This window comes from Calliopsis andreniformis, unplaced genomic scaffold (assembly GCF_051401765.1).
Source record: "Calliopsis andreniformis isolate RMS-2024a unplaced genomic scaffold, iyCalAndr_principal scaffold0048, whole genome shotgun sequence".
In the NCBI taxonomy this organism is placed as follows: domain Eukaryota; kingdom Metazoa; phylum Arthropoda; class Insecta; order Hymenoptera; family Andrenidae; genus Calliopsis; species Calliopsis andreniformis.
Window position 1 is genome coordinate 3,894,938 of NW_027480457.1, and position 26,885 is coordinate 3,921,822.

Here is a 26,885-nt window from a genome sequence, read left to right on the forward strand (position 1 = left end):
CATTGTAGTACAAATCATTCATTTTAATAAGGTAACACCACAGAAGGGGATTATCATTCATTCGAGTGAGGGGAAGAATAGCTCCCAGGAACAAGACATCAAATCAAAGAATACAGAAAAAAAGTATAAAAGAAAAGGAGTCTCAGAAAGAGCAGATTTGTACATCGAGAAGAACGCTCTAATCAATTTAAAGGCAGCTAATACATTAGTTTTCGGAGACCGCTCGGGCCGAAACGAAGTCTCAATGATTTTAGCGATTTAATGTCCAGAGGATAATGCGTGTTTAATACTCCTTTTAGGATTGCTAACAAGGATGTTCCATTCCTTGAAACTTTGGAGTAATAAGCTTTAAGAAACAGTTTGACATTTGCAAGGATAATAGACCGCTCCGCTCGAGACGAGGTTACAGCGCCTATCTGTAGTTGTGAACTCCAGGCTTTCAATTTCTGAGCTTGTTGGTTATTTTGATAACTAATATGACATAAAGCTTAAACTTAACAGTACTTAATGTAATATTTCACAATGTTAGTTCATTTTATTAAAATGTTCGATTTATTATGTATGTTTTATTCGCGTCGAGCCGTGGTGTCGGTATTGAAGCTACTAACGCAGGAAACATGCATCCCGAAAGAGTCCGCTGCCCAAGTTTACTGGAACCACAGAGAGAGGGCTGAGTCGTATGAGATAGAGAGGAAGAAACGGTTCTTGGTTCTTGGTTCTTCACGGCGAGAACGCCAGTTAGCACACAGTTTCGTCTAGTATAAGATAAAACATATTTGGTGAGTATCGTTTACAGTAATAGAACGAAAATGGTACACGCAATTTTCCTGCGATACTTAGTCTGTGAGGAGATAGTCCCAAAGTTACTTGTTGCCGGTTTGGCGTTACAATGAGTTTGGTCGACTCACAAATATCCAGACGTTTAGCTAACTGGGAGGCCCCGTAGGGGCTCGGTTCCTCCAAGTAACCTTTGTGAAAGCCTGCAAGCCCAAAGGAAATCCTTGTTTCGTGAAAACCAAATTGCTTCTCGTACCCAGGCTTTAAGCGATCACCAGGACGCATTAGCGAAGGAAGATATCCACACGATGTTAACCCTTTTGATATGAGCGCTCTGTCCGCCATGACTCTCCCGCCGTACGAGGTGCCGCTCCGAAAATGCACACATAGCGCGTGGTCAGTCCTCTTTTGTATGAAGATTATCCTAAGCGTTAAATAAGAACTGTGCTTAATAAAAGAATGTTTCTTTTAACAAGTGTCGTTTATAGTGTTAATATTAAAAGGCATTTCTATAAAATTCTATTAATTATATAAGTAACACTAGAACAATAACAGTTTACGTATAATTAGTAAGAAACACAAATTAGATAATATATTAATATATATATATAGCTGCTAGTAATGTAATTGGGTGCCGTATATTCTAAAACAAGGATCTATAGATAAACCAACATTCAATGTTTGCATTCATATCTTGATTTCGACCTTTTGTCATTTTTGCTACAAACTATATATCTTCAGCCCCGGTTCTTTCCTCTTTGTATATACAATGATGGGAAATGTCTCTCAGTTAACCTCATGGGATGATCAGTGTCTCTTCTTTGATTTTTTATATAATCGTGATAATACTTATCGATTATTTCCTTTATCAATTGCAATTGAAACTTTGGCATAAATATAGTTTCGTTCCATGTGTGCTTATAAAGACAATACACGTTCCACACACAAATGTCAATTAGATAGAACAAAAGTTTCCGGTATCATTTCAACGATTTACGCATTGAATCGACAATACTTATTACCATGTTCACTTTATAGTTAGAAAAATATGGACTCCTTTCTTGTGTATCCATTTCAAGACTAACAAATTTTTTGAAGAACAAAAAGATGCCTCTCCTTTTTTCAATTAATCATCAATCTTTGGCATTTCTTGTCATCTTCTTCTTATAGTTCCGCATGGATTTGCACAGTAGCTGTATAATAAGTTAAATAATGCTGGACTCAAATAAAAATTAACCACGTAGAAGGTATGGCTCTTTCCTAAGTATGGCTTCAAAAGTGCTAAAAGGTGCTTCAAATTTCCTTGATTTCACTATTCGGAATTGTAGATGATCCAGCATAAACTATTATGTCTTGCACATATCCGGTTTTGCAATCGCAAAGAATAAACGACATTATGGCAAATTTGTTTCTTTTTTACAGAATATACTGCCGGCCTTTGTATAAAAGTAGACTTTCGTCTATACAAAGTTCTTGATAAGGCTGAAATGTTGCATTGCATGATTTTCGCAATCTTTCAATTCTGTTTATTATTTTTGTTAGGCGATCACCAATGCGTCTAGAGTCATGCGAGAAATATATCATTCGTAACAACAGAAAGTAACGGTTTCTGGTCATTATTGTTCTAAAAATATCACATCGTAGAAAATTATCTGTATTCCAGTACTCTTTTAGTGATAGTTTTTTGTTGCGTATCATTAGCAATGACATGGCGAAGAAACAGTACAATTCGTTTAGCGCCGTTGCTTCGAGAGTATTCATGTTGTTATTACTTTGTTGAGCCCAATAATAGTTTGTCTTTACAATTATTTGTACGAGCTTTTCAGATATAAATAATTGAAAGTAATCGATGATTTTGGATGATCTGCGTATTTGTTTAACAATTCCCGAACTTTTTGAGGTAAATTGATGAATTTTTGGTACAAAATTCTTTTTCGTCCATGATATATCACAGTTCGTATCATTAGATTCTTTAATTAATTCTGTTTCCAATTCTGAACTTTTGTATATTACATTTGTTCTTCGTCTTTTACGCAGATTCAAATTATTTTCATTTTCAAAATTCTCCTCATATTCGGAGTCTGTTAATCTGTTTTTAAATCAATTACTTTTTTTGTTTCCTGTAAACATTTTGGAAAGGGCTCAAAATGTTTCTATGAATAAGTTTCAAACAAAACCTTAACCTTAAATTTTTGAGATCAATTGAGATCAAACAACAATTATACTTGCAACTGGTTTTTTCAGAATTTTTGTAAGAAATTAAGAAAGACTTTTTATTAGAATAATTTTTATTGTATAAGAAATATCGCTCCGCTGTCGAATCGATGAAATCGGTTAAAAAAGCAGAAGACGATCGTCTTGAAATCCAAAGTCAGAAGTTTTAAGCGTATGTGCAAAATGTATTTTGAATCTAAAAATAGAATACTCTGTTACCAACTATAGATGGCGCTCATCTATACAGGCTGTCACATGCATGCTGGATATGTCCGACGCTCGTACTAAAAGAGATAATTGAAGTCAAATTTGTCGGAAAAGTTAAAAGGAAGCGCTTATCTCGATGTTATCGCTCAAAAACCCCATGTACGAAGGAGGACGAGACTTCTGCGATCGTTAGTTGCTACTGTTATGCTACGCTTCCTTACGACCTTCCCGATTGTTTCACACGAGTCGCGCCATATGGAAGTCAATCTCCACTGATGACTTATGAATCTAGATCGATGATTGCGGAGAGTTCCGATTCAGCTTACAGCTGGTCACGCCGACGATCCCGAAACGTTGCTTGTTTGCTTCCCTCTGCCATCGACGTGATACCCGTAACCAAACAGTCACCGCTCCCACTGCAGGAGGATAACTCCCGGAAAGCATTACGGGGTGGCCATTCTTGTTTAACGTCTACTGTACCGTTGCTCTGTCTATCTCAACGTAACTGTGGTGAAACTAATGCTCACCTCCACATTTCCACTCAAGTTTTATTTATTTTAATTCGCTTCCATAATTCTTGTTCCACCTATATCTTTCTCTGTTTCTCTTCATGCTCTGCATATTATTGCAAGCTCCCTTGCGATGACAGTACTAATGGCATTTTTTCTTTTATGTGCTTTTGTTTTTCGACCACGACAGTCTTTCAGTTGATATGATATGGAATTTTTTGCAATGTCAGCAATCTCGGTAGAAATTCGCGTGAAGCATATGTGCACCACGAGTGGTGGAGATGACTGGCCACTAACTCCTGTGGAGGATGTCCTATTAAGTTGACACAACGAAATATCTTGTAGACAACTAATTTTTTAAACAAAGGTTTACCCCTTCAGGTAGAAATAACAATAACTCGTTATATTATTCTTCCTACAAAATATCATTCCCTATTGGAACTAACTTCACCGATGTCACTAAGTTGGGATTCTTATTCCAAACTCGTATCTATTGGCCGAAATTCATGTCTAAAAAAACTCACACGCAATGTTTCAATTGTCAAGCCTTTGGCCACTCCTCCATAAATTGTAATTACTCCCCCATCTGCGTTAAATGTGCAGGCAAACATCGCTCTGTTGACTGCACTAAACCAATTGATACTCTGTCCTCTTGTGCAAACTGTGCTGGCGCTCATACGGCCAATTATAGCAAATCCCCATCACTAGACAAATTCCTTGAAGTAAAGCGTCCTAAAAAACCCCTAATAGAAGTGTCGCTGTCTAAACCACTACCAAACACCTACATCGTACTCAACATTTCATACAAACAAGCTTGCCTTCAACTTCTTCAACCTGCTCAATCTGCTCAACCTGTCCAATCTGATATACACCAACCTGCACATTCCAGCAATCCTACTTCATCTTTTGAAAATCTTATGCATACATTTCAAGAAATCAACAAGCTATGTAACTTTGATAAAATGCTGGCAGCAGCCCAGTAACTCCTTAACCGTCTCAAAAAGTGACTAACATTCTTCTCTCAAATGCCGGCTCCATTGCCAACAAAAAAAATGAGCTGTGTTCTCAGAAAACATAATATCCATGTAGCCCTTATCACCGAAACCTGGCTTAATCCAGGTGTTGTTTTCACCATACCTAACTATGAAATCCATTGGGGTGACAGAACCTATGGCCCTAAAGGAGGAGTGGCTATCCTTATCCACAAATCTATCCCCTTTCAACCTATCCAAGTCAATCATTCTGACAGGTTTGAAGCTGCATACATCAAACTTTTGAAACCTTCCTTGTTCACTGGCTGCATTTACAACCCACCAAATAACATTCTTGTGGATGGGGATCTTGATGCAATAACAGGGGTGGGATATCCACTCATTGTGGGAGGTGACTTCAACGCAAGGTACTCTGCTTGGAAAAACAGCTCTAACAACAGACCAGGAATCAACCTACATTCACACTGCCACAGAGGAACCTACTCCATCATTCACCCGGACAACTTCACTTTTCATGGAAACTATAGATGTAATCCTTCTACACTGGACCTTTATCTTATTAATCACCACTTGCAATTACATTGCAGAATCACGGATGATTTCTCATCCCCACAACGTCCCGTACTTCTCTGGGCTGAAGGAAACAAATTCCGTTCTCCTGACGTTCAGCGCACTGTTGACTGGAAACATTATATGAAACTCACAAACTCATTTCAGCTACAAACTAATTTTTCAGAAGTTTCAGACATAGACAAATGCATCCACACCCTAAATCTTCATCTCAGAAAATGTCAAAACAAGGCATCCATCTTCACACCTACCAAAGACAACCTTGCACACGATGACCTTCTGCAGGCCTTCATTAGACTCAGGATGAGTCACCGTCGTCAATTTCAAAGAACAGGACATCCCTTCTCCAAAGACCAAATTTCTTTCATTTCCGGGGAAATCAACGCTAGGATAGTACACCTTCGTAGATCCTCTTGGAATGAAAGAATTAAATTTTTCCATTAACCAGACCCTACCTTTTGGAGAACCTATAAAACCCTCACCAGGTCCTATACACCTCTTCCTCCTTTATCCATTAACGGTAACATCATTGCAGAAGATAAAGTCAGGGCAGATGCCCTTGCTCAAGAATTTGCCAAAGTTCACAGTGCAGCATCAGGACTTCCTTCTCCCCAGGAGAACGAAGTGCGAAATTACATCCAAGATCTCACACAGAAGACCCTGAACAACCCTCTGGATGAAGTCTACATCTCCCTCAAGGACATCATTGCAGCCGTGAGATCCCTCAAATCCAATAAGACCCCAGGACCAGACAGAATGGACTCCACAATGATAAAACACGCTTCCAGAAAGGTCATCCTTCAAATTTACTACATATTCCGCTTCTCTATTCAACTCTCGAACTTTCCTAAATCTTGGAAAATTGCTAAAGTCATACCAATCCATAAACCCGGTAAACCAAAAAACTCTTTACAAAGCTATAGACTCATCCTGCCTCCTCCCCATTCTCAGCAAAGTTTTTGAGAAATGCATACTCACTTACATCAATAATTTCCTCCAAACTAACAATATTATTATCAATCAGCAATTTGGTTTCCGATCCAGTCATTCTACCATACACCAGCTTCTTAAAGTCTCTCAGGATATTACTCATGAACTTAATGTAGGCAGAAAGGTGGCCTTAGTCTTGCTTGACCTTGCCGAAGCCTTTGATTCAGTCTGGCACCACGGACTACTTTATAAACTCTTCAAAATTAACTTCCCAACTACACTCATTAAATTATTACTCTGGTATCTGTCAAACAGAAAATTCTTCATTTCCGTCAACGGTATCTCGTCAGAATATCACCCTTCTGAGGCAGGGGTCCCCCAAGGCTCTATTCTTGGTCCCGTTCTTTTTAATTTATTCATTAATGATTTACCCGTATAGTTTCCCTCATTCTAGCTCTATATGCTGATGACACAGCAATCTACGCTTCTTCTTGGAAACTGGACCTCCTCATCAAAAAACTTCAACTCTTTTTAGACCTTATTCTCAAATTCTTTACAGACTCGAAACTAACTGTTAACCCCTCTAAAACCCAAGCAATCATCTTCTCTAGAAACAAGATTTCCACAGACCTTCTTTTATCTATACATAATGTTCCCATTGAATGGTCACCTACCGTCAAATATCTTGGTCCGATACTAGATAACAAAATGTCATGGATTCCTGCCATCACCGACAGAATCTCCAAATTGAGAATAGCTACAGCAGCCATAAGAAAACATCTCCCTCCCAGCTCCAGATTGACCAGAAGGCTAAAAATTCACACTTACTTGACATGTCTTAGACCCGTCCTCCTCTATGGAATGCAGCTCTGGTGCTGCGCATCAAAATTTCAGTTAAACAAAGTACACATTGCACAAGGAAGAGTACTGCGGATTATCTATGAAGAACCCACCTGGACCTCCTCCACAGACCTTCACAGACGCGCCAATATACCTAAGGTACTCGACTATATCAAGGAAATTTTAACAAGATACGAAATCAGTAAACACCCAGACCCACTTGTTCAAAACACAGGACGATTCTTTAATCATATGATCCCATACAACCCAAAAATCCCTTTCCCTCTCCAGTTCAGAAATGACTAATCCTATCAACCAAAACATAATTGCATCTTTTATGGGTTTTTTGAAAATTTTCACCCACAACACATTAACGCTACTTTCAACATAATCTCATAAGGCAGGTAACACCACATCAACTATCGGGCCGTCTGGTAGGGGGGCTCTGGTTCCCAGGCACGGACTACACTACTTAAGGATATATAAAAAAAAAAAAAAAATCGAATGGGAGATCGTTCCAGCCACCGAATGTATACACATGACCGTGCAATAGCGAGTGATCACCTCTGAAGCGCACACGCTGGTTCTCCCTCTCTTTTTTTGTAAAGACTCTTCAGTCCTCAGTCCTCCAATGGACCCTAGGAGGTGTTGTAACGACTCGTTGTGGTAAAACCGTATTTCGAAACCTTGGCCCTCCGCGTTCCACCCGTGGCGTAGTCCGGTGGACACGGGCGACGGGCCCCTCGACCAACGTCAACAGGTGGCGTAGCCGCCGTGGCCTGTAGTGCCACCGTCCGGTCCCGAGGATCCTCCTACCTTGCGAACTATGAATACCGAGCGGAGCAGCGGGTCCGCCATCCACTGAATCCGCCATCGGGCCATACGCCCCACCGCATACCGAGCGGAGCAGCGGCTCCCAACCGACAGTGCCCGCTTAACCGGGGAGTTGTGCTGCCAGACTGAGGACGCAAATCTTGAGAATTACCCCCTCCACTACGTATACTAACGCACGGGCTGCGTATCCGTGAGCTCAGCGCTTCGGACAGCTTCGCGCAGCTTCGGAAGGTCGAGAGAGAAGGTGGAACATGATACGCACTCTTTGATTCCTTGAAATGTTTAAATCCCAATCGCTAGCAAGCGGCAAGCGGCACGCACCTTGCGCGACTATCCGATTGCCCGGATATTTTCACTTTCCAACTTAGAAATCTATTCTAACGAAAAAAAATTTCGAAAATTTTTTTCTGCAGAGAAACTCATTATAAGACCCCCTGATTACGTTTTAACTATTAAAAAAAGAGTTTTTTTTAAAAAACCGCATATGTTTATTAATCCAATTGCATTCAAATGGCTGAATGAATTTCAATGAAACTTTATATCTAAATTTTATATTCACATCTCAAGATCTTATTAGATTTAGAGCAAAATCGATGCATGGATTATATTTATATTTATATTACACATATATATTTTGCTATTAGGTGAGAAGATAAAGATTTTCATTTGGAATGTTAACGTAACGCAACTTAGTCTGGAAAACACTGCTCTTATCGAATTAACCCTTTCTGATTCAGAATTAATTGCACTTCAGAATTCAAGATCATCAGAAAATAAATATTCTGATACTGAAAATTCGTCAAATGTATTAAAATAAAAGTTCACTCTTAGCCAGTAACGTGCCCGCTATCATAGCCGTTAATATAAAATATTTCTTAATGATTTTTTTTTCTTATACATTGTTTGATAACTGAATCAATTTATGATAAAGAATCAACTTTATGTCTGAGTTGATCTCGTATCTATTATAAAATACCCCTCGATGAAAACTGCGTGAAGGTGGAGGTTTCTTTCATCGGGAGGGAAATGTAAAAAATTGTTCAGGTGACCGTAAACATGCAATATAATGTACAACTAAATAAAAGAGAAAATGAAACGGAAATGTTAAACAATTCTTTACATTTACAAAGGATAGAAAGCACAAGCAGAAGAGTTTACTATATTACATATGACGGAATTTACAGATGATTGTTACATGTAAATTTATTATATAACTAATATACATAAATAATAATAATATATATAATAATAATAATATATATATATATATATAAATTTATATGTACAGTTTTCTGGCCAAGGGTGGACTCTCATTTTAGTACATACATTTGACGAATTTTCAGTATCAGAGTATTTATTTTGTGATAATCTTGAATTCTGAAGTGCAATTAATTCTGAAGCAGAAAGGGTTAATTCAATAAGAGCAGTGTTTTCCAGACTAAATTGCATTCGCGTTAAATTTCCAAATGAAGATCTTTATCTTCCCACTTAATAGCAAAATATATATGTGCACATGTGAATGCCCGCACCCGGAAAACTTAAGCGTGCCAGGATTGTTACTCTGAGAATTTTTCGCAAGCATACCGTTTATCAGCCTTTCTTCAGTTGCTGTACCCTTATTAAAATACATTTCTTACTTTTCGGATCATTTTGTATCGACCGGGACAAAAAAAGTTTAGAGAGCACGCGGTGGAAAATTGACATGTGCTGAAAGATTACGTTGCAAAATCTATATTATTATACATCTATACAATTATTCATTGTATATTTTATAAGATTTAGATTATGAAAGGGAAAGTGTAAAAAATCAGAATTGCAGTAGCCGATTATGAATTTAACTTCTTCTTTATTCAAGTAAATGGAGAGAAAGTTTATTTAACTTCTTTCTATAAAATCTAATTCTGTGTAAAATTAATTTGAAACATTTTTTTAAATTGTTACGAACAACGAATATATATGAGAAAATTCAGATAAATATAAGAGGTAAGTATCATCATCCATGCATCGATTCTGCTCTAAATCTAATAAGATTTTGAGATAAGAATATAAAATTTAGATATACAGTTTCATTGAAGTTCATTCAGCCGTTTGAATGTGATTGGTTTAATAAACATATGCGGTATTTAAAAAAAAAAACTCTTTCTTTAATAGTTAAAACGTAATCAGGGGGTCTTATAATTAGTTTCTCTCCAGAAAAAAATTTTCGAAATTTTTTTTTCATTAGAATATTTTTCTAAGTTAGAAACTGAAAATATTTTGGCAATCGGAAAACTCGCGCAAGGTGCTAGCCGCTTGCCGCTTGCTAGCGATTGGGATGTAAACATTTCAAAGAATGAGAGAGTGCGCATCACGTTCCACCTCTCTCGACTTCCCGAAGCTGCCCGAAGTTGTCCGAAGTTGTTCGAAGCTACCCGAAGCTGTCCGAAGCTGTCCGAAGCTGTCCGAAGCTGTTCGAAGCTGCCCGAAGCGCCGAGCTCACCGAGGGGGTAATTCTCAAGATTTGCCTCCTCAGTCTGGCAGCACAGTCGGGGAGCTGCCGCTCCCACCCTACCGACAAACCGGGGAGTGCGACTCCCACCCGACCGCGTGCGATTCACACCGGCTTCACACCGCGCGTTTCACTGGTGCGAATAAAGACTAGTTTAATCCTTAACCGAGTGACTTCTTTCATTCGCTGTAATGAACCTGGCGCCCGACTGAGGCGGCACCTTTTTCCTCGCTTCCCCCTGGTGACTACACACCGACGCGGTCACAATACTAACGTATGCGCAAATCTCGTCCTTCTTTGTGCATGGGACCTCCAGGCGACAACATTGGGGTATGCGTTTCCTTTCGACTTTTTTGACGAATCCGACTTCGAATAAATTCTCGTGAATATCTTCCTGCGCTAACAGCTCCTGGTGGTCGCTTAAAGTCGTGATCATAATTACAGGAAACTATTTGGTTTTCGTGAAACAGAAATTCTCTTTGGGCCGGTAGGTTTCGGTAAAAGTCGAAGTTCACATGTGGATAACATGGAGATGGTGAGCTCTGACAGTTCTTTTAGTTGGCTAGGCGCCTCGATCCTTATTCGTCCATCAAACTAAGTATAACACCATCGGTTTACTATTGTAATATTACTTGCAAATACATTTTATTTTATACCAGATGCAATTGTATGCTGACTAGTGTTCTCACCGTGCAGAACCTACAATTCGTAACCGCTTAGGTTATGCCCCGAGCAACATCTCGGGGGTAGCTGAGGTGCTAAATCAAGCTAAATCGAAAGCACTCCCTTAATACGCAGCGACCGCTTTACGAAGATTATAAGCATTCGATGCTTCCTTAAAGGTGTTTGCTATACAAAGTACTGTGGGCGGTTCTGTGCCCTGCGGTATACTGAGACTGTTTCTTCGAGATAGCGACCGATAGAGTAGGATAACGAAGGGTTTACAGCCGCTTTGGCTATTGCATGGACTCTTGTTCTAAGATGTCTCCAGACCGCTCTAGAGTTATTGCCATCTATACTTCTGGCAGCGACTGAGACATTCGGGACGACATCTATTGAACACATTCTTACGACATCTATTGCACACAGACACATTCTTACACGGCGTCTCGATTGAAGATCCTCTTGTGTTACGAATAGTATTAAATGTAGAAAACCTAATCGCAATTCTCGTTCAACTAAATATAAGCGTTTCTATATTATTCATCATAACGTCAAATTCAATGACTACTATATTGAATACTCAATTTAAAGTTATTAAAGATAAGTTAGAATGAGATTATTGTTTAATAAACTATTGTTAACATAAAGTCTAAGCTTTGGATTTTAACTCCTTAATCGCAGGCCACATGAATCCCCACTTTTCAGTCGGTGGAAAGCCGCTCTTCCATTGACAGCGTAGCTTTGCCTTAGGAATGTTACAATTACGAAAACGCGTGTCGTCTTACAAGATGACCCTGTTCGGACGACCAGTAGTCACACCTGTATTTCTTTCAGATTCCATCTTATCAGCATTATACAGTTCATATTGAAATATAATAAAAGGGAGCGTCTGATTTATGAAGTAATTATAAAACGCTACAATCACATACACTTGTTCAATGTTAAATTCAGTCCGCAAGTAAAATTCAAGTAAGGTTATGTACAGGATGTTTACTGGAGTATGACCTAAGTAAAAACGTTTATATCTACGTAACAAAGTAAAATAGACCTAATGAGTTTTTATGATTCAAGGAGTCCGGTAGTCACGTGACTTTTCGAGATTGCTAGGTCGGTATCTGTTATTCCAGTTTTCGTTACAGGAATAGTATTACTCACAGACACGTGGTTGCCTGATGAGCGCAAGATGGAGCCATTTTATGATTTCGAATTTGAGGCGCAGCTTAGAAAATTTCCCCCTCTACTGCACACCTTCTATACGAGCTATGTGCATATAAACTCGACGCTTCGCGACCGACTTCGGATATTTGCAGAAAGTAGAGCGAATGCCAATATGAGTTTTACTCTCTCACTCTTGAAACGCCATATTCAACCGTTCAAATCCCTGCAAGCGGCACGAGTTATACACGATGTGTCCGATTACTGAGAAATTTTCAGTGATTCAATACAGCACTGAATCGTGTGAATGTAGTGGTATTTATCAAACGACAAGTGTTATTTGTATGTGTATTGATCTATCAAAACGATAATTACACAATACATCTTTAAAATTTTGAAATAACTAAACAAAACAAATCTTAACATTTTGTATTTTAAAAATAAAACTCTTGATATTCCGGTGCCCGCCTCTCCCACCTCTGTAACCGCTACCACGACCCCGGCGAAGGATCTTGCCGCCGTTCTTCCACTTGTGTTGTGTGAGCTCTTTCTCTATAATATTGAAAATAAACACAATTATTTATCTATAACATTGAAAATAAACACAATTATTTATCTATAATATTGAAAATAAACATAATTATTACATTTTTTGCGACTTATAAGAGAAATACGATTAGTTAGCGTGAAATCGCCTATGCATCTAAGTACCTCTTTTACATACTTCAGTAACTTCTGTCCTGACGATATCACTCATCTGTGGCAAGTTGAACCTTCTCCTGTGTGGACTCTTTTATCTGTAATCTTGAAAATAAACATAATTATTACATAATTTGCGATTTACAAGAGAAATATGATTAGTTAGCGTGAAGTCGGATATGTATTTACGTACCTTTTTTATATACTTCAATAACTCTTGTCGTGGCGATACGGCTCATCTGTATCTAGTATTGCCCTCCTTATTTCGTAGTTAGATCAGCTCGCAAGTGCCGAAGGGCATTGTTTCCACCGGCATCTAGGCCGAGTCATTAAAAGTTCTAAAATACCCAATAAAAATACAATCCATCTTTGATTCGTAATAACTACATGTGCTTGTATGTCATGACTTTCATAGTATCATTACACACCTGCAGATGGATGGAGATCTGTTTAAAAAATAGACCGCAAAATTGATCTTAACCAATCTTTCTAAAGTCAAATTCTTTTTACTGTATTGTATTCTACTAATCGAGAAGGTAAAAAATGTCAAAAGAACTCAACTGTTCTATTGAAAAATGATATTGAAGTTCCAATAAATTTTGAACTCAGTTTGAGTTTTCGGACACCCTGTACTTAGAGAAGCCAGAAAATTACAGTTCGATGCAATCACATCTGTGATAAAAATTTTGGCACAGCGAAAACGATTTCTAATGAATTTATCCTCAATGAAAAATGTACACGATTCTTATATGTATGTGACTATGCTTATCTTCTTGATGTGTTGCAAACTGTTACCCCTGTCTTCGTTTCATGTGGCAGAATTTGCACTGTTGATACTGATCTATGAAAAACAGATATCGCGCGCGGTTTGCGCCGTTTCTCGACAACTTTCAGGTTCACTTTACATTCGCGTTCTCTTTTGACTTTCCTAAGCTGTCCAAAGTGGCCTGAAGCGCCGAGCTCATGTACACGCTATTCCTAAGGTGGTGTGTATAGGGGAGGGGGAAATTTTCAGTACTCGTATCGCCAGTTTAGGTATCATAGATTCCGATTCCACATCGGCAGCCTTTCAAATTAGGCGCCGCCTGGTTCGCAAAGGCCTAACTAAATTTGTCGCATTTTTTGCTCTGTTTCATCGATAGTCCAATCAAAAGCAATACTATGGTATGGTTTTACGCCCTGACACTTTTCGTCCTTATATGAGAACATTTTGAACTGGGAAAAGGTTCATTCGATAGAAAAAAGTACAACGCAGCGCAGTCAACTCGCGATTTCGTTCAAAACACTCTCTAAATTACATAAAAATGCTTAAATTTCTATAGCTGTCAATGGTAGATTTTTGCTCTACTTTATAAGACTCGTATTACTAAATATCAGTAGAATTTCGTTAAATCGCGAGTTGACTGCGCTGCATTGAACTTTTTTCTTTCGAATGAACCAATTCCCAGCTTAAAATCATCTCATATAAGGACGAAAAGTGTCAGGCCGTAAACCCTTGTTTTTGCCTAATTTTGTCGGTAATGTCGCCGCTCTGACATATCTGATCGTGCCCGCTTAAGGGCTTAGGGTAGTCACGTGACTTTACGAGATTTCCTGGTCGGTATCTGCCGTTACAGTTTTCTTTACAGAAATAAAATTATCCACAGACATGTGGCTGCCTAATGAATGCGAGATGGAGCCACACTATGATTCCCCCTCCACTATACACACTACTATACGAGCCGTATGTACGTGAATTCGGCCCTTCGGATCACTTCGGATAGCTTCGGAAAGACGAGAGAGAAGGCAAATGTCAAATCTTACTCTCGCGTTTCTAGAACGCTATTGTGGTTTGGCCCAAGTCGCCCGTAAGCGACATTGAGCGGCACGAGTCATTCGTAAAATATTTCGAGTGGAAACTCTGGTTTATCTGCAAAACTAAATCAGTTTAATAAAAATTACTTTTTGAGTTTATGTAACTTGAATGTAAAAGATGATATACTTACAAGTTTTACACTTTCTACGTTCTTGATACCAGCCTTTAAAAAACAATTAAAACAAGTTCATGTTGATTTCCTATTAATTTACTTACAAACAATAAGAGTAAAAGGATTTTACTTATCTCTTTGTATATGTGGCGAATTATTTCCAATTCGTTTCTCCTTCCGGTTTGGTCTGGGTTAGGTCAGGGTTAGCTCTGGGTATATACAAAATAAGAGGAGACGTTGCTAAAAATACTTTAATTTAATATACTTATAATCATCAGAATCACGGTTGCCGCTGCGACCCCGACCGCGGCTTCTCCCATACTTTCATTTACGGACTTTCTTTTTAAAATCCCAGAACTGTAATATGAAAAATAGACACATGTTATTCACGAAATTTACTTCGTTCTTGAACAAAAAATGAATAGATAAATTACTTAGCGCTTTAGCATAAGATCGCCTATGGTCTACGTACGTTTTGTCGTCATGCCTCCTCTAAAGCTAGCGCCGACGCCGACGCCGACGCCGACACCCACACCAACGCCGACTCCGACGCCGACGCCGGAGTCGGTGCAAGCTTTAGAGGAGGCATGACGACAAAAGATACGTAGATCATAGGCGATCTTATGCTAAAGCGCTCAGTAATTTATCTATTCTTTTTTTGTTCAAGAACGAAGTAAACTTTGTGAATAACATGTGTCTATTTTTCATATTATAATTTTGGGACTTTAAAAAGAAAATCCGCAAGTGGAAGTATGGGAGAAGCCGCAGTCGGGGTCGTGGCAGCAACTGCGAACCTGGCCTGGGGGGAAGAGGCGGGAACGGGGGGGAAAATTTAATTATAAATTATTATAATTAAAAAGTAAACATATTAAATTAATGTATTTTTAGCAATGTCTCCTTTTATTTTGTATATATCAAGACCTAACCCAGACCTAACCCAGACCTAAGAACATATAAATATTATAAACAATTTATATTCTTTATTTTTAGTTTATTATTGCATGTAGAATCGCTCTTTCTCGATTGTATCAGCTTGTATATCAACTTGTTTTAATTTAATTTTTCATACAAAATACACAGAGAATGTCATCGTTTGATCTTTAAACTCATCCCTCAAAATTTCATAAAAATTTTTGGAGATCTGACCGAAGAAACTCCATTCGAGTCGAAACGTGAAAATATCTATATCAAAAAGATTGCGCGTGCCTCGTTGCGCTTGCCGGTGACTTGGACCTAAGCGTTTCAAGCTTCTTTCCGAATCTTTCCGAAGCCGTCCGAAGCGGTCCGAACCGCCGAGCTCACTTTCTGTTCGAACCTTACAATGTCACTCGGAATGAGTTTTCATGGGACTTCTTGTGGGACATGAACGAAACACGCAGCTCGTATAGTTGCATTTGTAGTGGTACGTCAAATTCTCGAAACTCGCGTGCCAACTCAGGGCAGCACGGGCCTCCTGATTAGGCGCCGCCTGGTCTGTTCAAGCGGAACTAAACTTGTCACTTTTTTACTCTGTTTTATCTCTAACCTCGCAAAAGGCAAAGCAAAATCGCGCTGACGCTTTACGTCCTTATATTGGAAGGTTTTGAGATGGAAAAGGACTCATTCGATAGAGGACGGATCAATCTAGCCCGCGCTGGTCATGATTTCGCTCAGAACAATCTCTAAATTAGCTAAAAATGCTTAGATTTCATGGCTGTGAATTTGTCGATTTTTGCTTTACTTTGAACACTCATATTACTGAACATCAGCAGAATCTGATTAAATAATGACCAGCGCGGGCTAGATTGAACCGTCCTCTATCGAATGAGTCCTTTTCCATCTCAAAACCTTCCAATATAAGGACGTAAAGCGTCAGCGCGATTTTGCTGTGCTTTTTGCGAGGTTAGAGATAAAACAGAGTAAAAAAGTGACAAGTTTAGTTCCGCTTGAACAGACCAGGCGGCGCCTAATCAGGAGGCCCGTGCTGCCCTGAGTTGGCACGCGAGTTTCGAGAATTTGACGTACCACTACAAATGCAACTATACGAGCTGCGTGTTTCGTTCATGTCCCACAAGAAGTCCCATGAAAACTCATTCCGAGTGACATTGTAAGGTTCGAACAGAAAGTGAGCTCGGCGGTTCGGACCGCTTCGGACGGCTTCGGAAAGATTCGGAAAGAAGCTTGAAACGCTTAGGTCCAAGTCACCGGCAAGCGCAACGAGGCACGCGCAATCTTTTTGATATAGATATTTTCACGTTTCGACTCGAATGGAGTTTCTTCGGTCAGATCTCCAAAAATTTTTATGAAATTTTGAGGGATGAGTTTAAAGATCAAACGATGACATTCTCTGTGTATTTTGTATGAAAAATTAAATTAAAACAAGTTGATATACAAGCTGATACAATCGAGAAAGAGCGATTCTACATGCAATAATAAACTAAAAATAAAGAATATAAATTGTTTATAATATTTATATGTTCTTAGGTCTGGGTTAGGTCTGGGTTAGGTCTTGATATATACAAAATAAAAGGAGACATTGCTAAAAATACATTAATTTAATATGTTTACTTTTTAATTATAATAATTTATAATTAAATTTTCCCCCCCGTTCCCGCCTCTTCCCCCCAGGCCAGGTTCGCAGTTGCTGCCACGACCCCGACTGCGGCTTCTCCCATACTTCCACTTGCGGATTTTCTTTTTAAAGTCCCAAAATTATAATATGAAAAATAGACACATGTTATTCACAAAGTTTACTTCGTTCTTGAACAAAAAAAGAATAGATAAATTACTGAGCGCTTTAGCATAAGATCGCCTATGATCTACGTATCTTTTGTCGTCATGCCTCCTCTAAAGCTTGCACCGACTCCGGCGTCGGCGTCGGAGTCGGCGTTGGTGTGGGTGTCGGCGTCGGCGTCGGCGTCGGCGCTAGCTTTAGAGGAGGCATGACGACAAAACGTACGTAGACCATAGGCGATCTTATGCTAAAGCGCTAAGTAATTTATCTATTCATTTTTTGTTCAAGAACGAAGTAAATTTCGTGAATAACATGTGTCTATTTTTCATATTACAGTTCTGGGATTTTAAAAAGAAAGTCCGTAAATGAAAGTATGGGAGAAGCCGCGGTCGGGGTCGCAGCGGCAACCGTGATTCTGATGATTATAAGTATATTAAATTAAAGTATTTTTAGCAACGTCTCCTCTTATTTTGTATATACCCAGAGCTAACCCTGACCTAACCCAGACCAAACCGGAAGGAGAAACGAATTGGAAATAATTCGCCACATATACAAAGAGATAAGTAAAATCCTTTTACTCTTATTGTTTGTAAGTAAATTAATAGGAAATCAACATGAACTTGTTTTAATTGTTTTTTAAAGGCTGGTATCAAGAACGTAGAAAGTGTAAAACTTGTAAGTATATCATCTTTTACATTCAAGTTACATAAACTCAAAAAGTAATTTTTATTAAACTGATTTAGTTTTGCAGATAAACCAGAGTTTCCACTCGAAATATTTTACGAATGACTCGTGCCGCTCAATGTCGCTTACGGGCGACTTGGGCCAAACCACAATAGCGTTCTAGAAACGCGAGAGTAAGATTTGACATTTGCCTTCTCTCTCGTCTTTCCGAAGCTATCCGAAGTGATCCGAAGGGCCGAATTCACGTACATACGGCTCGTATAGTAGTGTGTATAGTGGAGGGGGAATCATAGTGTGGCTCCATCTCGCATTCATTAGGCAGCCACATGTCTGTGGATAATTTTATTTCTGTAAAGAAAACTGTAACGGCAGATACCGACCAGGAAATCTCGTAAAGTCACGTGACTACCCTAAGCTCTTAAGGGGGGACGAAAGTGAGCTCGGCAGTTCGGACCGCTTCGGACGCTTTCGGAAAGATTCGGAAAGAAGCTTGGAACGCTTAGGTCCAAGTCACCAGCAAGCGCAACGAGGTACACGTAGCTTTTTTTGATATTATACATATTTTCACTTTCCGACTCGGAAGGAGATTCTTCGGTGAGATCTCCAAAAATTTTTATGAAATATTGAGGGATGAGTTTAAAGATCAAACAATGACATTGTGTACGTATTTTATATAAAGAATTAAATTAAAACAAATTTATGTACAAGCTGATACAATCGAGAAAGGGCGATTCTACATGCAATAATAAACCAACAATAAAGAATATAAATTGTTTATAAGATGTATAGTATTTTGCATGGTATACGTGAAAAAGTGTGCCATGTGGTATTGCGACTCCGCCTCCGAGCGAGTGAAAATCAGTACATATGAAGTGCTGTCCGATTGCAATTGAGAGTCGCAATCGCACCCGTCAGTGCGAATTAGCGCGCATGAAGTTCTGTTCCATGGCCTCAAGTTATAATTGTATATATTTGCAGACAAATGTATATGGAGAGTGATGAGGACCGTCTTTGACGGGTGTGGTGATGGGTCTTTTCACAGTCTCCTACTAGTTTTTGCTTTCAGCTGTTTCTTTCTTACTTTACCCGAAGGAAAAACGATTTGGAAATAATTCGCCACAGATACAAACAAATAAGTAAAATCCTTCTACTTGTATTGTTTGTAAATGAATTAATAGGAAATCATTATGAACTTGTTTTAATTGTTTTTCACAGGCCAGTATCAAAAACGTAAATCCTGCCGTAGGAAGTGAAGAAAGGAGGCAATAATATTTGCAACACATTTAAAAAGATAAATTAATTTCGTACACTTTCAATAAATTCATTAGAAATCGTTTTCACTATGCTTGGATTTTGATCATAGGTTCTATGGCGCTCACCTGTAATTCAACCCAGACCTTTTTTTTCTTTTTTTTTTAAACAACACTTCGCACAGTTTATTTTGTTCTTAAGAAACCCTAATCCAACGTCTATCCCCAGCACACACCTTAATTTCGAGTTTTGGGACCTAGGTCCCCGAAATCGGGTCCGAGTCAAAAATCGTTCACGGATTTGGATTCCTGGCGAAAAATCACGCCGATATCATGCTCCATATATGAGGGTCGGGTAATCCTCCCAGGGACTCCGCGCACTTAGGGAGGAGGCAAGTCCACCGTCCAGATATCGGACTTGCCTCCTTCCTAAGTGCGCGCGGGGCCTTCCTCGCTGACCATATAAATCGCACGCTTACGCACTTAAAAAATAAAATTTTTCCCTATCCTAGGTCTAGGTCGAGTCTTTCACTCACTGTCTCGTTGTCTCGCGCTAGAGTTACACCTCTCGATCCGCTCCTCGTCGTCGCGCGACGGGGAGGGAGTGTGGCTGGGTGGCTGGTAGACGCACCCACACGGCGGCAAAGCCAGGTGGTCGGCTGGATGCGTGATCGCCTCTTCCTTCCTCCCTTCTCCGCTACTGCGATGCGGACTACTGGAGCTCACGGTGTCCTTTTCCCACTAGCACTCGACTTGTTGAACCGTCTTTGTCTTACTCGCTATTTTTATGTACACTATACTATGCGTCTTTTTCTCACTTATGTCTAATCGCGTTTAACGTTTTTGTCCTACACAGACTATGAACTCAATACGGCACCTTCTATTGAGATGTCATTCCTTGTCACACGCGTTATTATGCCTATGCCTTGTATTGAACTGTCCTTTTCTAACACTTACTAAGTCTATGTTTCACTGCGTTTTTAAGAGTTTGTTCACTCGTGCGGATGCATAATTGTCTCTCTCGCACTTGTGAGTCCTCTCCAATATTTGAGGTTGCCCTCCAAAATATTTGAACTTAGTTTTATTTTATTCTAAGCTCCTTTCTATACTAAAGAGGGTAATAGAGAGCCACTCACTATAGTGGTGTCTCTATCCCACTCATTAGGCGCTCCTATGCAGCCTATTCAACTGTCCTTTTCTACTTTTCACTTTTGCTGATATCCCGCACGCTCACACGGTTTTATCGCGATTTTTCCCGTTTTTCGAAATATCGTTCTCTCACTCGCTCTAAAGGGGATCTTCCCACTCCAAAAAATTTGAAGATAGAATGTTTTCGATTCAAATGTTCAAATTTCTCACAATAGCTCCGATACACGGTACAAGCAAGCCAAGGCCATTCGAACCGCTCTCAATTCAACCCAGACCTAAGGCTGAGGCCACATTATGCGTTTTCGCCGCTGCGGTTATAACGGACGCGATTTAATCGGATGGCTACTACGCAACACACTGCTGCGGTTTTAACGCTGTCAATCTTCCTTGAACAACCAATGCGTCAACATGAGCGCGAAGAAATTTTTGAAAATAATTTGTGTAATTTTACTTTGTAGACACAGAGAGCTCTGACATTCAATAAGAAATCTTACATTTATATCTATCATGACTGAAATTTTAATAAAAATAATTTAAAAATCTGCAAAAAATATGATTTGTCATATACCTTTTTCGTCCTTTTCGCTTGTATTCAATTTCAACCAATTATCATAAAACATCTCGCCAATTTCGTTCCAGGATTTGTCACGAATTATTTTGTCACTATAGTCTTTCGTACTTTTGTCCCAAAGTTCCACCTTTTCGTGGACACATTCAATAAATTTATCGATATCAAACATGGTGATTTTCTCTTTCAATAAATACAACAGAACGCTGCGGCAAAACTGTGTAGTGTGTCCGCTGACATAAGACTAAACGTGTTCTAACACGTCTACGGCGATGCGGTGCGTCAAATTTAACGCAGCATGCTGCGGCGACGTCCGGTGAATGCGGCAGTGCCGCACTAGTGTAGCAGCTCTCATCTGAATCTATACAATGTCACAAATCGGATGACTGCATCCGTCATAACCGCAGCGGCGAAAACGCATAGTGTGGCCCCGGCCTAAGCCAGACCTAACCCAGACCTATGCGAAGTTATACGAAGGTATGCGAGTTCAAAACGGGGGGATCACCGGTGTGACTCCCAGGCATGGATATAGGAATAAAGGAATGAAGCATAAATCTCGGTTTAGGCGATGGAAGTGAAACTGCTCCTGACGTGCGGGAATACGGTCACGTGGTTTCTGGCGACCCGTCGGTGATTGGTTCTAGTATAAATGCGAGAAATTTCAATGTGAGACCTTCACTTTGTTAACAATTATAAATGTACATACGATAGAATATTTTCCACAAAATACAGAAATAAAGTGTCTCATTTATAAATCAATATATTGAAGTGTTAATGGTGTCCTGTAAATGCATGTTATTGAGAGATCAAAACAAAATTATTAAATGTTAGAATCAATAGACATGAAAAATCTTTATCTTTGTCCCATTTTGTTTTCAAACTAACAATAATTGCAAGCAATTTTTACCTCAGTATTTGCCATTTAAATTCTTGTATTATTTTTATTTTTAAACACAGCATCTCTTATATTCAATTATGTATTCAACTATTGTTAATATTCAAATTATATAGTCGTATTTTAAAATACGAATTATAAATACGTATTACAAATTTATATACTCAATATTTTTGAAAATCATTTAATTTGTCTTTCAATAGCGTAATACAATTATTCAATACAAACTTATATTTATACAATAAATATTAAAACATACAATACAATTGACATCTTTTGTTTAGAGAAAGATCTATTTGCCTCTGAATAAAATTAATTTATTAAAAATTTGTCGCATACTAGTGGAAGTATCATTGCTCTGTTCTGCTATATAATGTAGTCGCACGTTAATATATCTTTGAGATACGGCTCTTATAAAATGCGTGATGTGGTTTTCTAAGGCATTTTGATTCGACACATGATTTTCCAAGTTTCTAAATAATTTATGTCCTATTGATTGCTGCAATACTTGAATCATCAAATATGTAAAAGGATATTTTAATCGCCCTCTATCCTTGTATGCAATTAAACTATCCTCATTCGTACTTGTATTAGATTTTAGTGCTGTTATGCACTCGTTACATACAATTCTTTTCTCTAATTGCATGACAAGGTATCCAGCAATATATATTGTTACTTCTTTCCTGAATTCGTAAAGAATGTCTTACATCTGGAATATAATCATGGTCATTTATCTCATTTTCTGTAATAATAGTTTCTTCTTCTAGGCGATGTAATCCAGTCGTCCATCGAATCACATCTTCTGAAGTCACTATTTTATTAAATGAAGTAACATGCAGAAAGGAAATTTCTTCTAACGCTACACCTTAACTGGCAATGAACTGGTATTCTCTTCATGATTGCTTGGAACTGCCTAGACGTGGGATTATTATTCCCACCTCCTCGTGACCTAATACATGCAAACAGCAACTCAATATAGTCCTGATTTAATTTATAACAAGGGATGTATTTCAATACATTTTTCTCTACGCATAAAGTTTTATATAGAACTTCTATACTCTTAATACATATTAAGAATCCAAGAAACCCAGGCTTTCTTCGACCAGCATGTATAAGCTCTCTATTACTCAACTTTAGTGATGTAATATAAGTTTTTGCCGTTTCTAACCTGTCTTTAAATGTTGAATAATTTTCCATACGTATTGTTTTCTTAAAACCGGCTTGTTTTGTACTTATGGAATTAAATATATCAAAGAGGTCATTAAAGATATTTAAAAATTGAATGGTGCCTGTTGGAAAGCGTGATTCAAAGTGCGCGGTCAAAGCGTTGCGTACAGGGGCCTTGCGGCCGGTCTTTTGTTTTTCCCACGTCTCTTCCGCTGTGGTTCTCTCGTCCGAGTCACATGAGTTTCTTTATCGCCGAAACCTCCTTCAACCTTAATAATAACTTCTATGTATATATATAGTTACTCTATCATGTTCTCATACGTATAAGTATTGTTAACAACCTCAACAGTGCCTTCAGCATACTTGAAATCATCCAGCTTTAATACGTCTGTGCAATACTGTAATGAGTTTGTCACAGACCTGCTTAACGTTTGTGCAGCTAGTCTAACTTTCATTTTTTGTTTATCATATTGAATATGTGTAGTTCGTCATTTATTTGCTAAATGCATTCCCTTTCTTGTTTGTAGATTGTGTAGCTGTTCAAGCTTCAAGGTAGCTGTTCCCATTTAACAAATCTATTATTTTCATCAATAAAGTGTTTCATGTCGCCAAATACATTTCATACCAATTTTAACATATGGCATGGATCAGGAAATATTCCTTAGTTACCGGATGCTGAAATGTTGTCTGTAATGAGGCAATGTTTGTAAAATTACACCCCAACTGTTGCATTATTGCAAAGTTTGTAGCCGTTCTATCACACGTTACACTTACAATCTGCATGCCAGCTTCGTGCAACAAGTCATGCATTGCAAAACCAAATTCTTTTTCTGTTCTGAATTCACCTTATCAATTAAAAAATAAGTCAGCGGAATTTTCCATGCACCATTTATACAAACAACCATGAAAACCAAAACATTTGTTGCAATTGCTGTATCAGAAGTGGATATATTATCACATGTCCACATATCCATTAAATTTGTGACCACCATATTCTATGTGTTTACGAATAGCCATTTCATCAGACACTAGTGTTCTAAACAGTTGATAATCTACACTATTTGTTTTTTGTTTTATCCTGGTATATACTTTGATACCACTTAGAAATTGTTTTACTATGTGGTAAACAATTGTCGAATTGTTCTCGTACATATTCGTAAGCTTTTGGTGTATAATAGTGCAAGGTTAAAGCAAATGATTTCAGTCTATTTTTAAATTGTTTGTTTACAGATACACTTCTGTTTTTCTGCAATTGCCTTTCTATTATTTGACAATTTGACCCACTTATGTCCTGTAGCATTTGCACGTCTTCTTCTCTTAGCACGTTGTTTGTCTTCAGTGTGTCCAAAATTGTGTTTAAAGGAATAATTCGTGATTCCTTTCGTTGAAGATTCTGTTGCAAAACTTTCATCTTGTTTTGATAAAAATTCTTTGTGTCTTGCAATGTTTTGCGAAGCTGTTTATTCTCAAGGGAGATTAATACTGACTGATCCATAAGTAAAAAATTTAAAAAATACAATGTAAGAAAAATTTACATGTTGTATGAAATTATTATACATATTATATTAAATAAGATTCTGTATTTCTTACATTGATTGCAACCAGAAATAACTGAAGTGGCTCTGTCTACTGCGAAAGTATTAGAATCAGAATCAGTTACAATTTCTACGTCATTTAACGCACTGGGACCAGGAACAGCCAATGTGATTCTATCTACTGCAGAAGTATTAGAAACAGAATCTTTTGCAATTTCAATATCATTTGAAGTACCTTCAGATACAGGTCCTAAACAATATAAAGCATACTATAAATCAGATACGTGGAACAATTATTTTATAAAATAACATTAATGCCAATTTGTAATGAAAACAAAATAATAATAAGTGCATGCAGTATACCTATACATGGTAGTACGTTTGGTCGAAGTCTCTTCATACCATGAACAGTAACAAATCCATTTTTCGCAAAATGTGCAGAACAAATTCTGGCTTCGGTTGAAAGCGATTTTGCATTTAACTTCAGTATTTCTATCCAAGCCAATTTCAACTTTTTATTTTTTGGAAATCTATTAAAAAAATAATTACATGTGTAATTTTGCATTGTTTGTTTCATTTTGATAATGCAACTTAGTTTTTATATACACAACTACAATATGTTTCTTACCGGTGGTACGAAATATTACTCGTATTTTCATTTTTGGTCCCAAAATGGCATGTCTTCTTGTACGATTGTTACAGTGTTTTACGCTACACTGCTGCATTGTAAAAACCTTTTTATTATATATATAATAATAGCGTCTGATAGCGATAGCGTCTAACCGTCTAACAATGTATAACCTAACAGCGTCTCTGAAAGCAACGTTATGGTCGACGAAAGTGAAATTTCGCGCATTTATACTAGAACCAATCACCGACGGGTCCTCAGAAACCACGTGACCCTATCCCCGCACCCCATAAGGCGGCTTCACCTCCCGAGACTATTGCTCCATCCCGTTATTCCTATATCCATGCTCCCAGGCTATTATCGGGCGGAAACCGTCCGACTTTATGCCGAAGCATGGAGGCAATAACCCGTTCCTACCCCCTGCCCCAACCTCCGAATCACCCCTGCTTTACTGGCCCGGACCTATGCAGGGTGTGCCTTTGGCTGAGGGTTACGTTTTCCCCGGAGCCGTGCCATGATTCCTCCCTAGTTAGAGCTACGTGGTATATGACGTTGGGTGAAACGACTCCTCAGACGCAACGACCCCTGCGAGGGGATCGACACTCGACTTTCATCGATTCGTTAGAATTCTATCGTAAAAGATTTCTTAATCTATGCAATTTTTCACGCCATCGCGACCTAGGACCAGCTATCCCGGTGGCCCCCCACCCATTGTCGAGCCAACTGAATTTCGCCGAAATTGTCAAATCGAACAGGTGACCAATGTCTTTCGATCGAACTATCGACAATATCAGTTCCGTCAGTGTTTTTGACGCGACTCTTTTTCCCAGAAAGGACACCCTCCCCCCTTATATCCTAGAGTCGTTGAAAGCTCCCCTCCTCCCCTTGATGGATAAGCAATCTAGTCCCTCCTCCACCCCCAGTGTCGGTGCCCCGCCCCTCATTTAACCCTCCCCCTTGCTCTACTCTCTTATCTATAGCCTCCCTCCCTGTACCTGCCCCTTGAAGACTTCCAACCTCCAGAATTCGCAGCTCAGTGTTTGTATGTCTTACAGTGCTTAGAGGAGGTGTGAACCTTCCCCCTCCCCAGCCTCTGTACTTCTCCCGTTTTTCAGGAAGGTCATTCGTTTGTATCCCCATATCCTTTCGGACAGGTAAGTCGGAGTTGGTTCACCTTCGTTTGGCTTGCCTCCTTCTTGTACCATAATCAAAGGTATACAGCGTATGGTAAGCAAGAGGGGAATTTGTTTTTTTTATGAACAATTTGCTCCTATGTTTCACGTTTCTTGTTTCGTTATGAAGCAAACCGTTCGAGAAAGAAGAATAGTTTTGGTTCTCACCTGCTCCTATGTTCCACCTCGCTGGTTTCACTATGAAGCAGGTGATTTTTCAAGGATTCAGAATCGTCTACACCTATGTTCCATTGCACCAGTTTCAGTCCGTAACTCCGT

The 26,885-nt window shown here is 38.8% G+C and overlaps 3 protein-coding genes and 1 long non-coding RNA gene across 5 annotated transcripts in view; 1 reads left to right on the forward strand and 3 right to left on the reverse strand.

Moving 5' to 3' along the window:
- Dpp10 (Dipeptidyl peptidase 10) overlaps positions 1–26,885 on the forward strand; it is a 289,344-nt gene that overhangs the window by 126,528 nt on the left and 135,931 nt on the right. The window lies entirely within an intron of this gene.
- LOC143187551 (uncharacterized) lies at positions 719–1,492 on the reverse strand. The gene is made up of 5 exons (XM_076391772.1): positions 1,483–1,492; positions 1,356–1,420; positions 1,226–1,242; positions 1,094–1,182; positions 719–980 (listed from the first exon to the last, which is right to left on the reverse strand). The coding sequence occupies exons 1-5, from the start codon at positions 1,490–1,492 to the stop codon at positions 739–741; spliced, it is 423 nt and encodes a 140-aa protein (XP_076247887.1). The 3' UTR covers positions 719–738.
- LOC143187516 (uncharacterized) lies at positions 12,601–13,088 on the reverse strand. Its single transcript, XR_013003213.1, has 3 exons — positions 13,072–13,088; positions 12,904–12,983; positions 12,601–12,731 (listed from the first exon to the last, which is right to left on the reverse strand). It is a non-coding gene; the product is annotated as an uncharacterized LOC143187516 (long non-coding RNA).
- Positions 19,373–20,889, reverse strand: LOC143187552 (uncharacterized). Its single transcript, XM_076391773.1, has 8 exons — positions 20,852–20,889; positions 20,727–20,797; positions 20,602–20,672; positions 20,520–20,550; positions 20,398–20,454; positions 20,288–20,316; positions 20,029–20,233; positions 19,373–19,801 (listed from the first exon to the last, which is right to left on the reverse strand). The coding sequence occupies exons 1-8, from the start codon at positions 20,887–20,889 to the stop codon at positions 19,629–19,631; spliced, it is 675 nt and encodes a 224-aa protein (XP_076247888.1). The 3' UTR covers positions 19,373–19,628.

Coding starts and splice junctions, on each gene's coding strand:
- LOC143187551 (XM_076391772.1), bottom strand. Junction 981..1,093: donor AGAGCGCTCATATCAAAAGG/GTTAACATCGTG, acceptor TTGGGCTTGCAG/GCTTTCACAAAGGTTACTTG.
- LOC143187552 (XM_076391773.1), bottom strand. CDS start 20,889: ATGGCCTTGGCTTGCTTGTACCGTGTATCGGAGCTATT. Junction 20,317..20,397: donor GCATAGGCATAATAACGCGT/GTGACAAGGAAT, acceptor AAACGCGATTAG/ACATAAGTGAGAAAAAGACG. Junction 20,234..20,287: donor AGAAAAAGACGCATAGTATA/GTGTACATAAAA, acceptor GTCGAGTGCTAG/TGGGAAAAGGACACCGTGAG.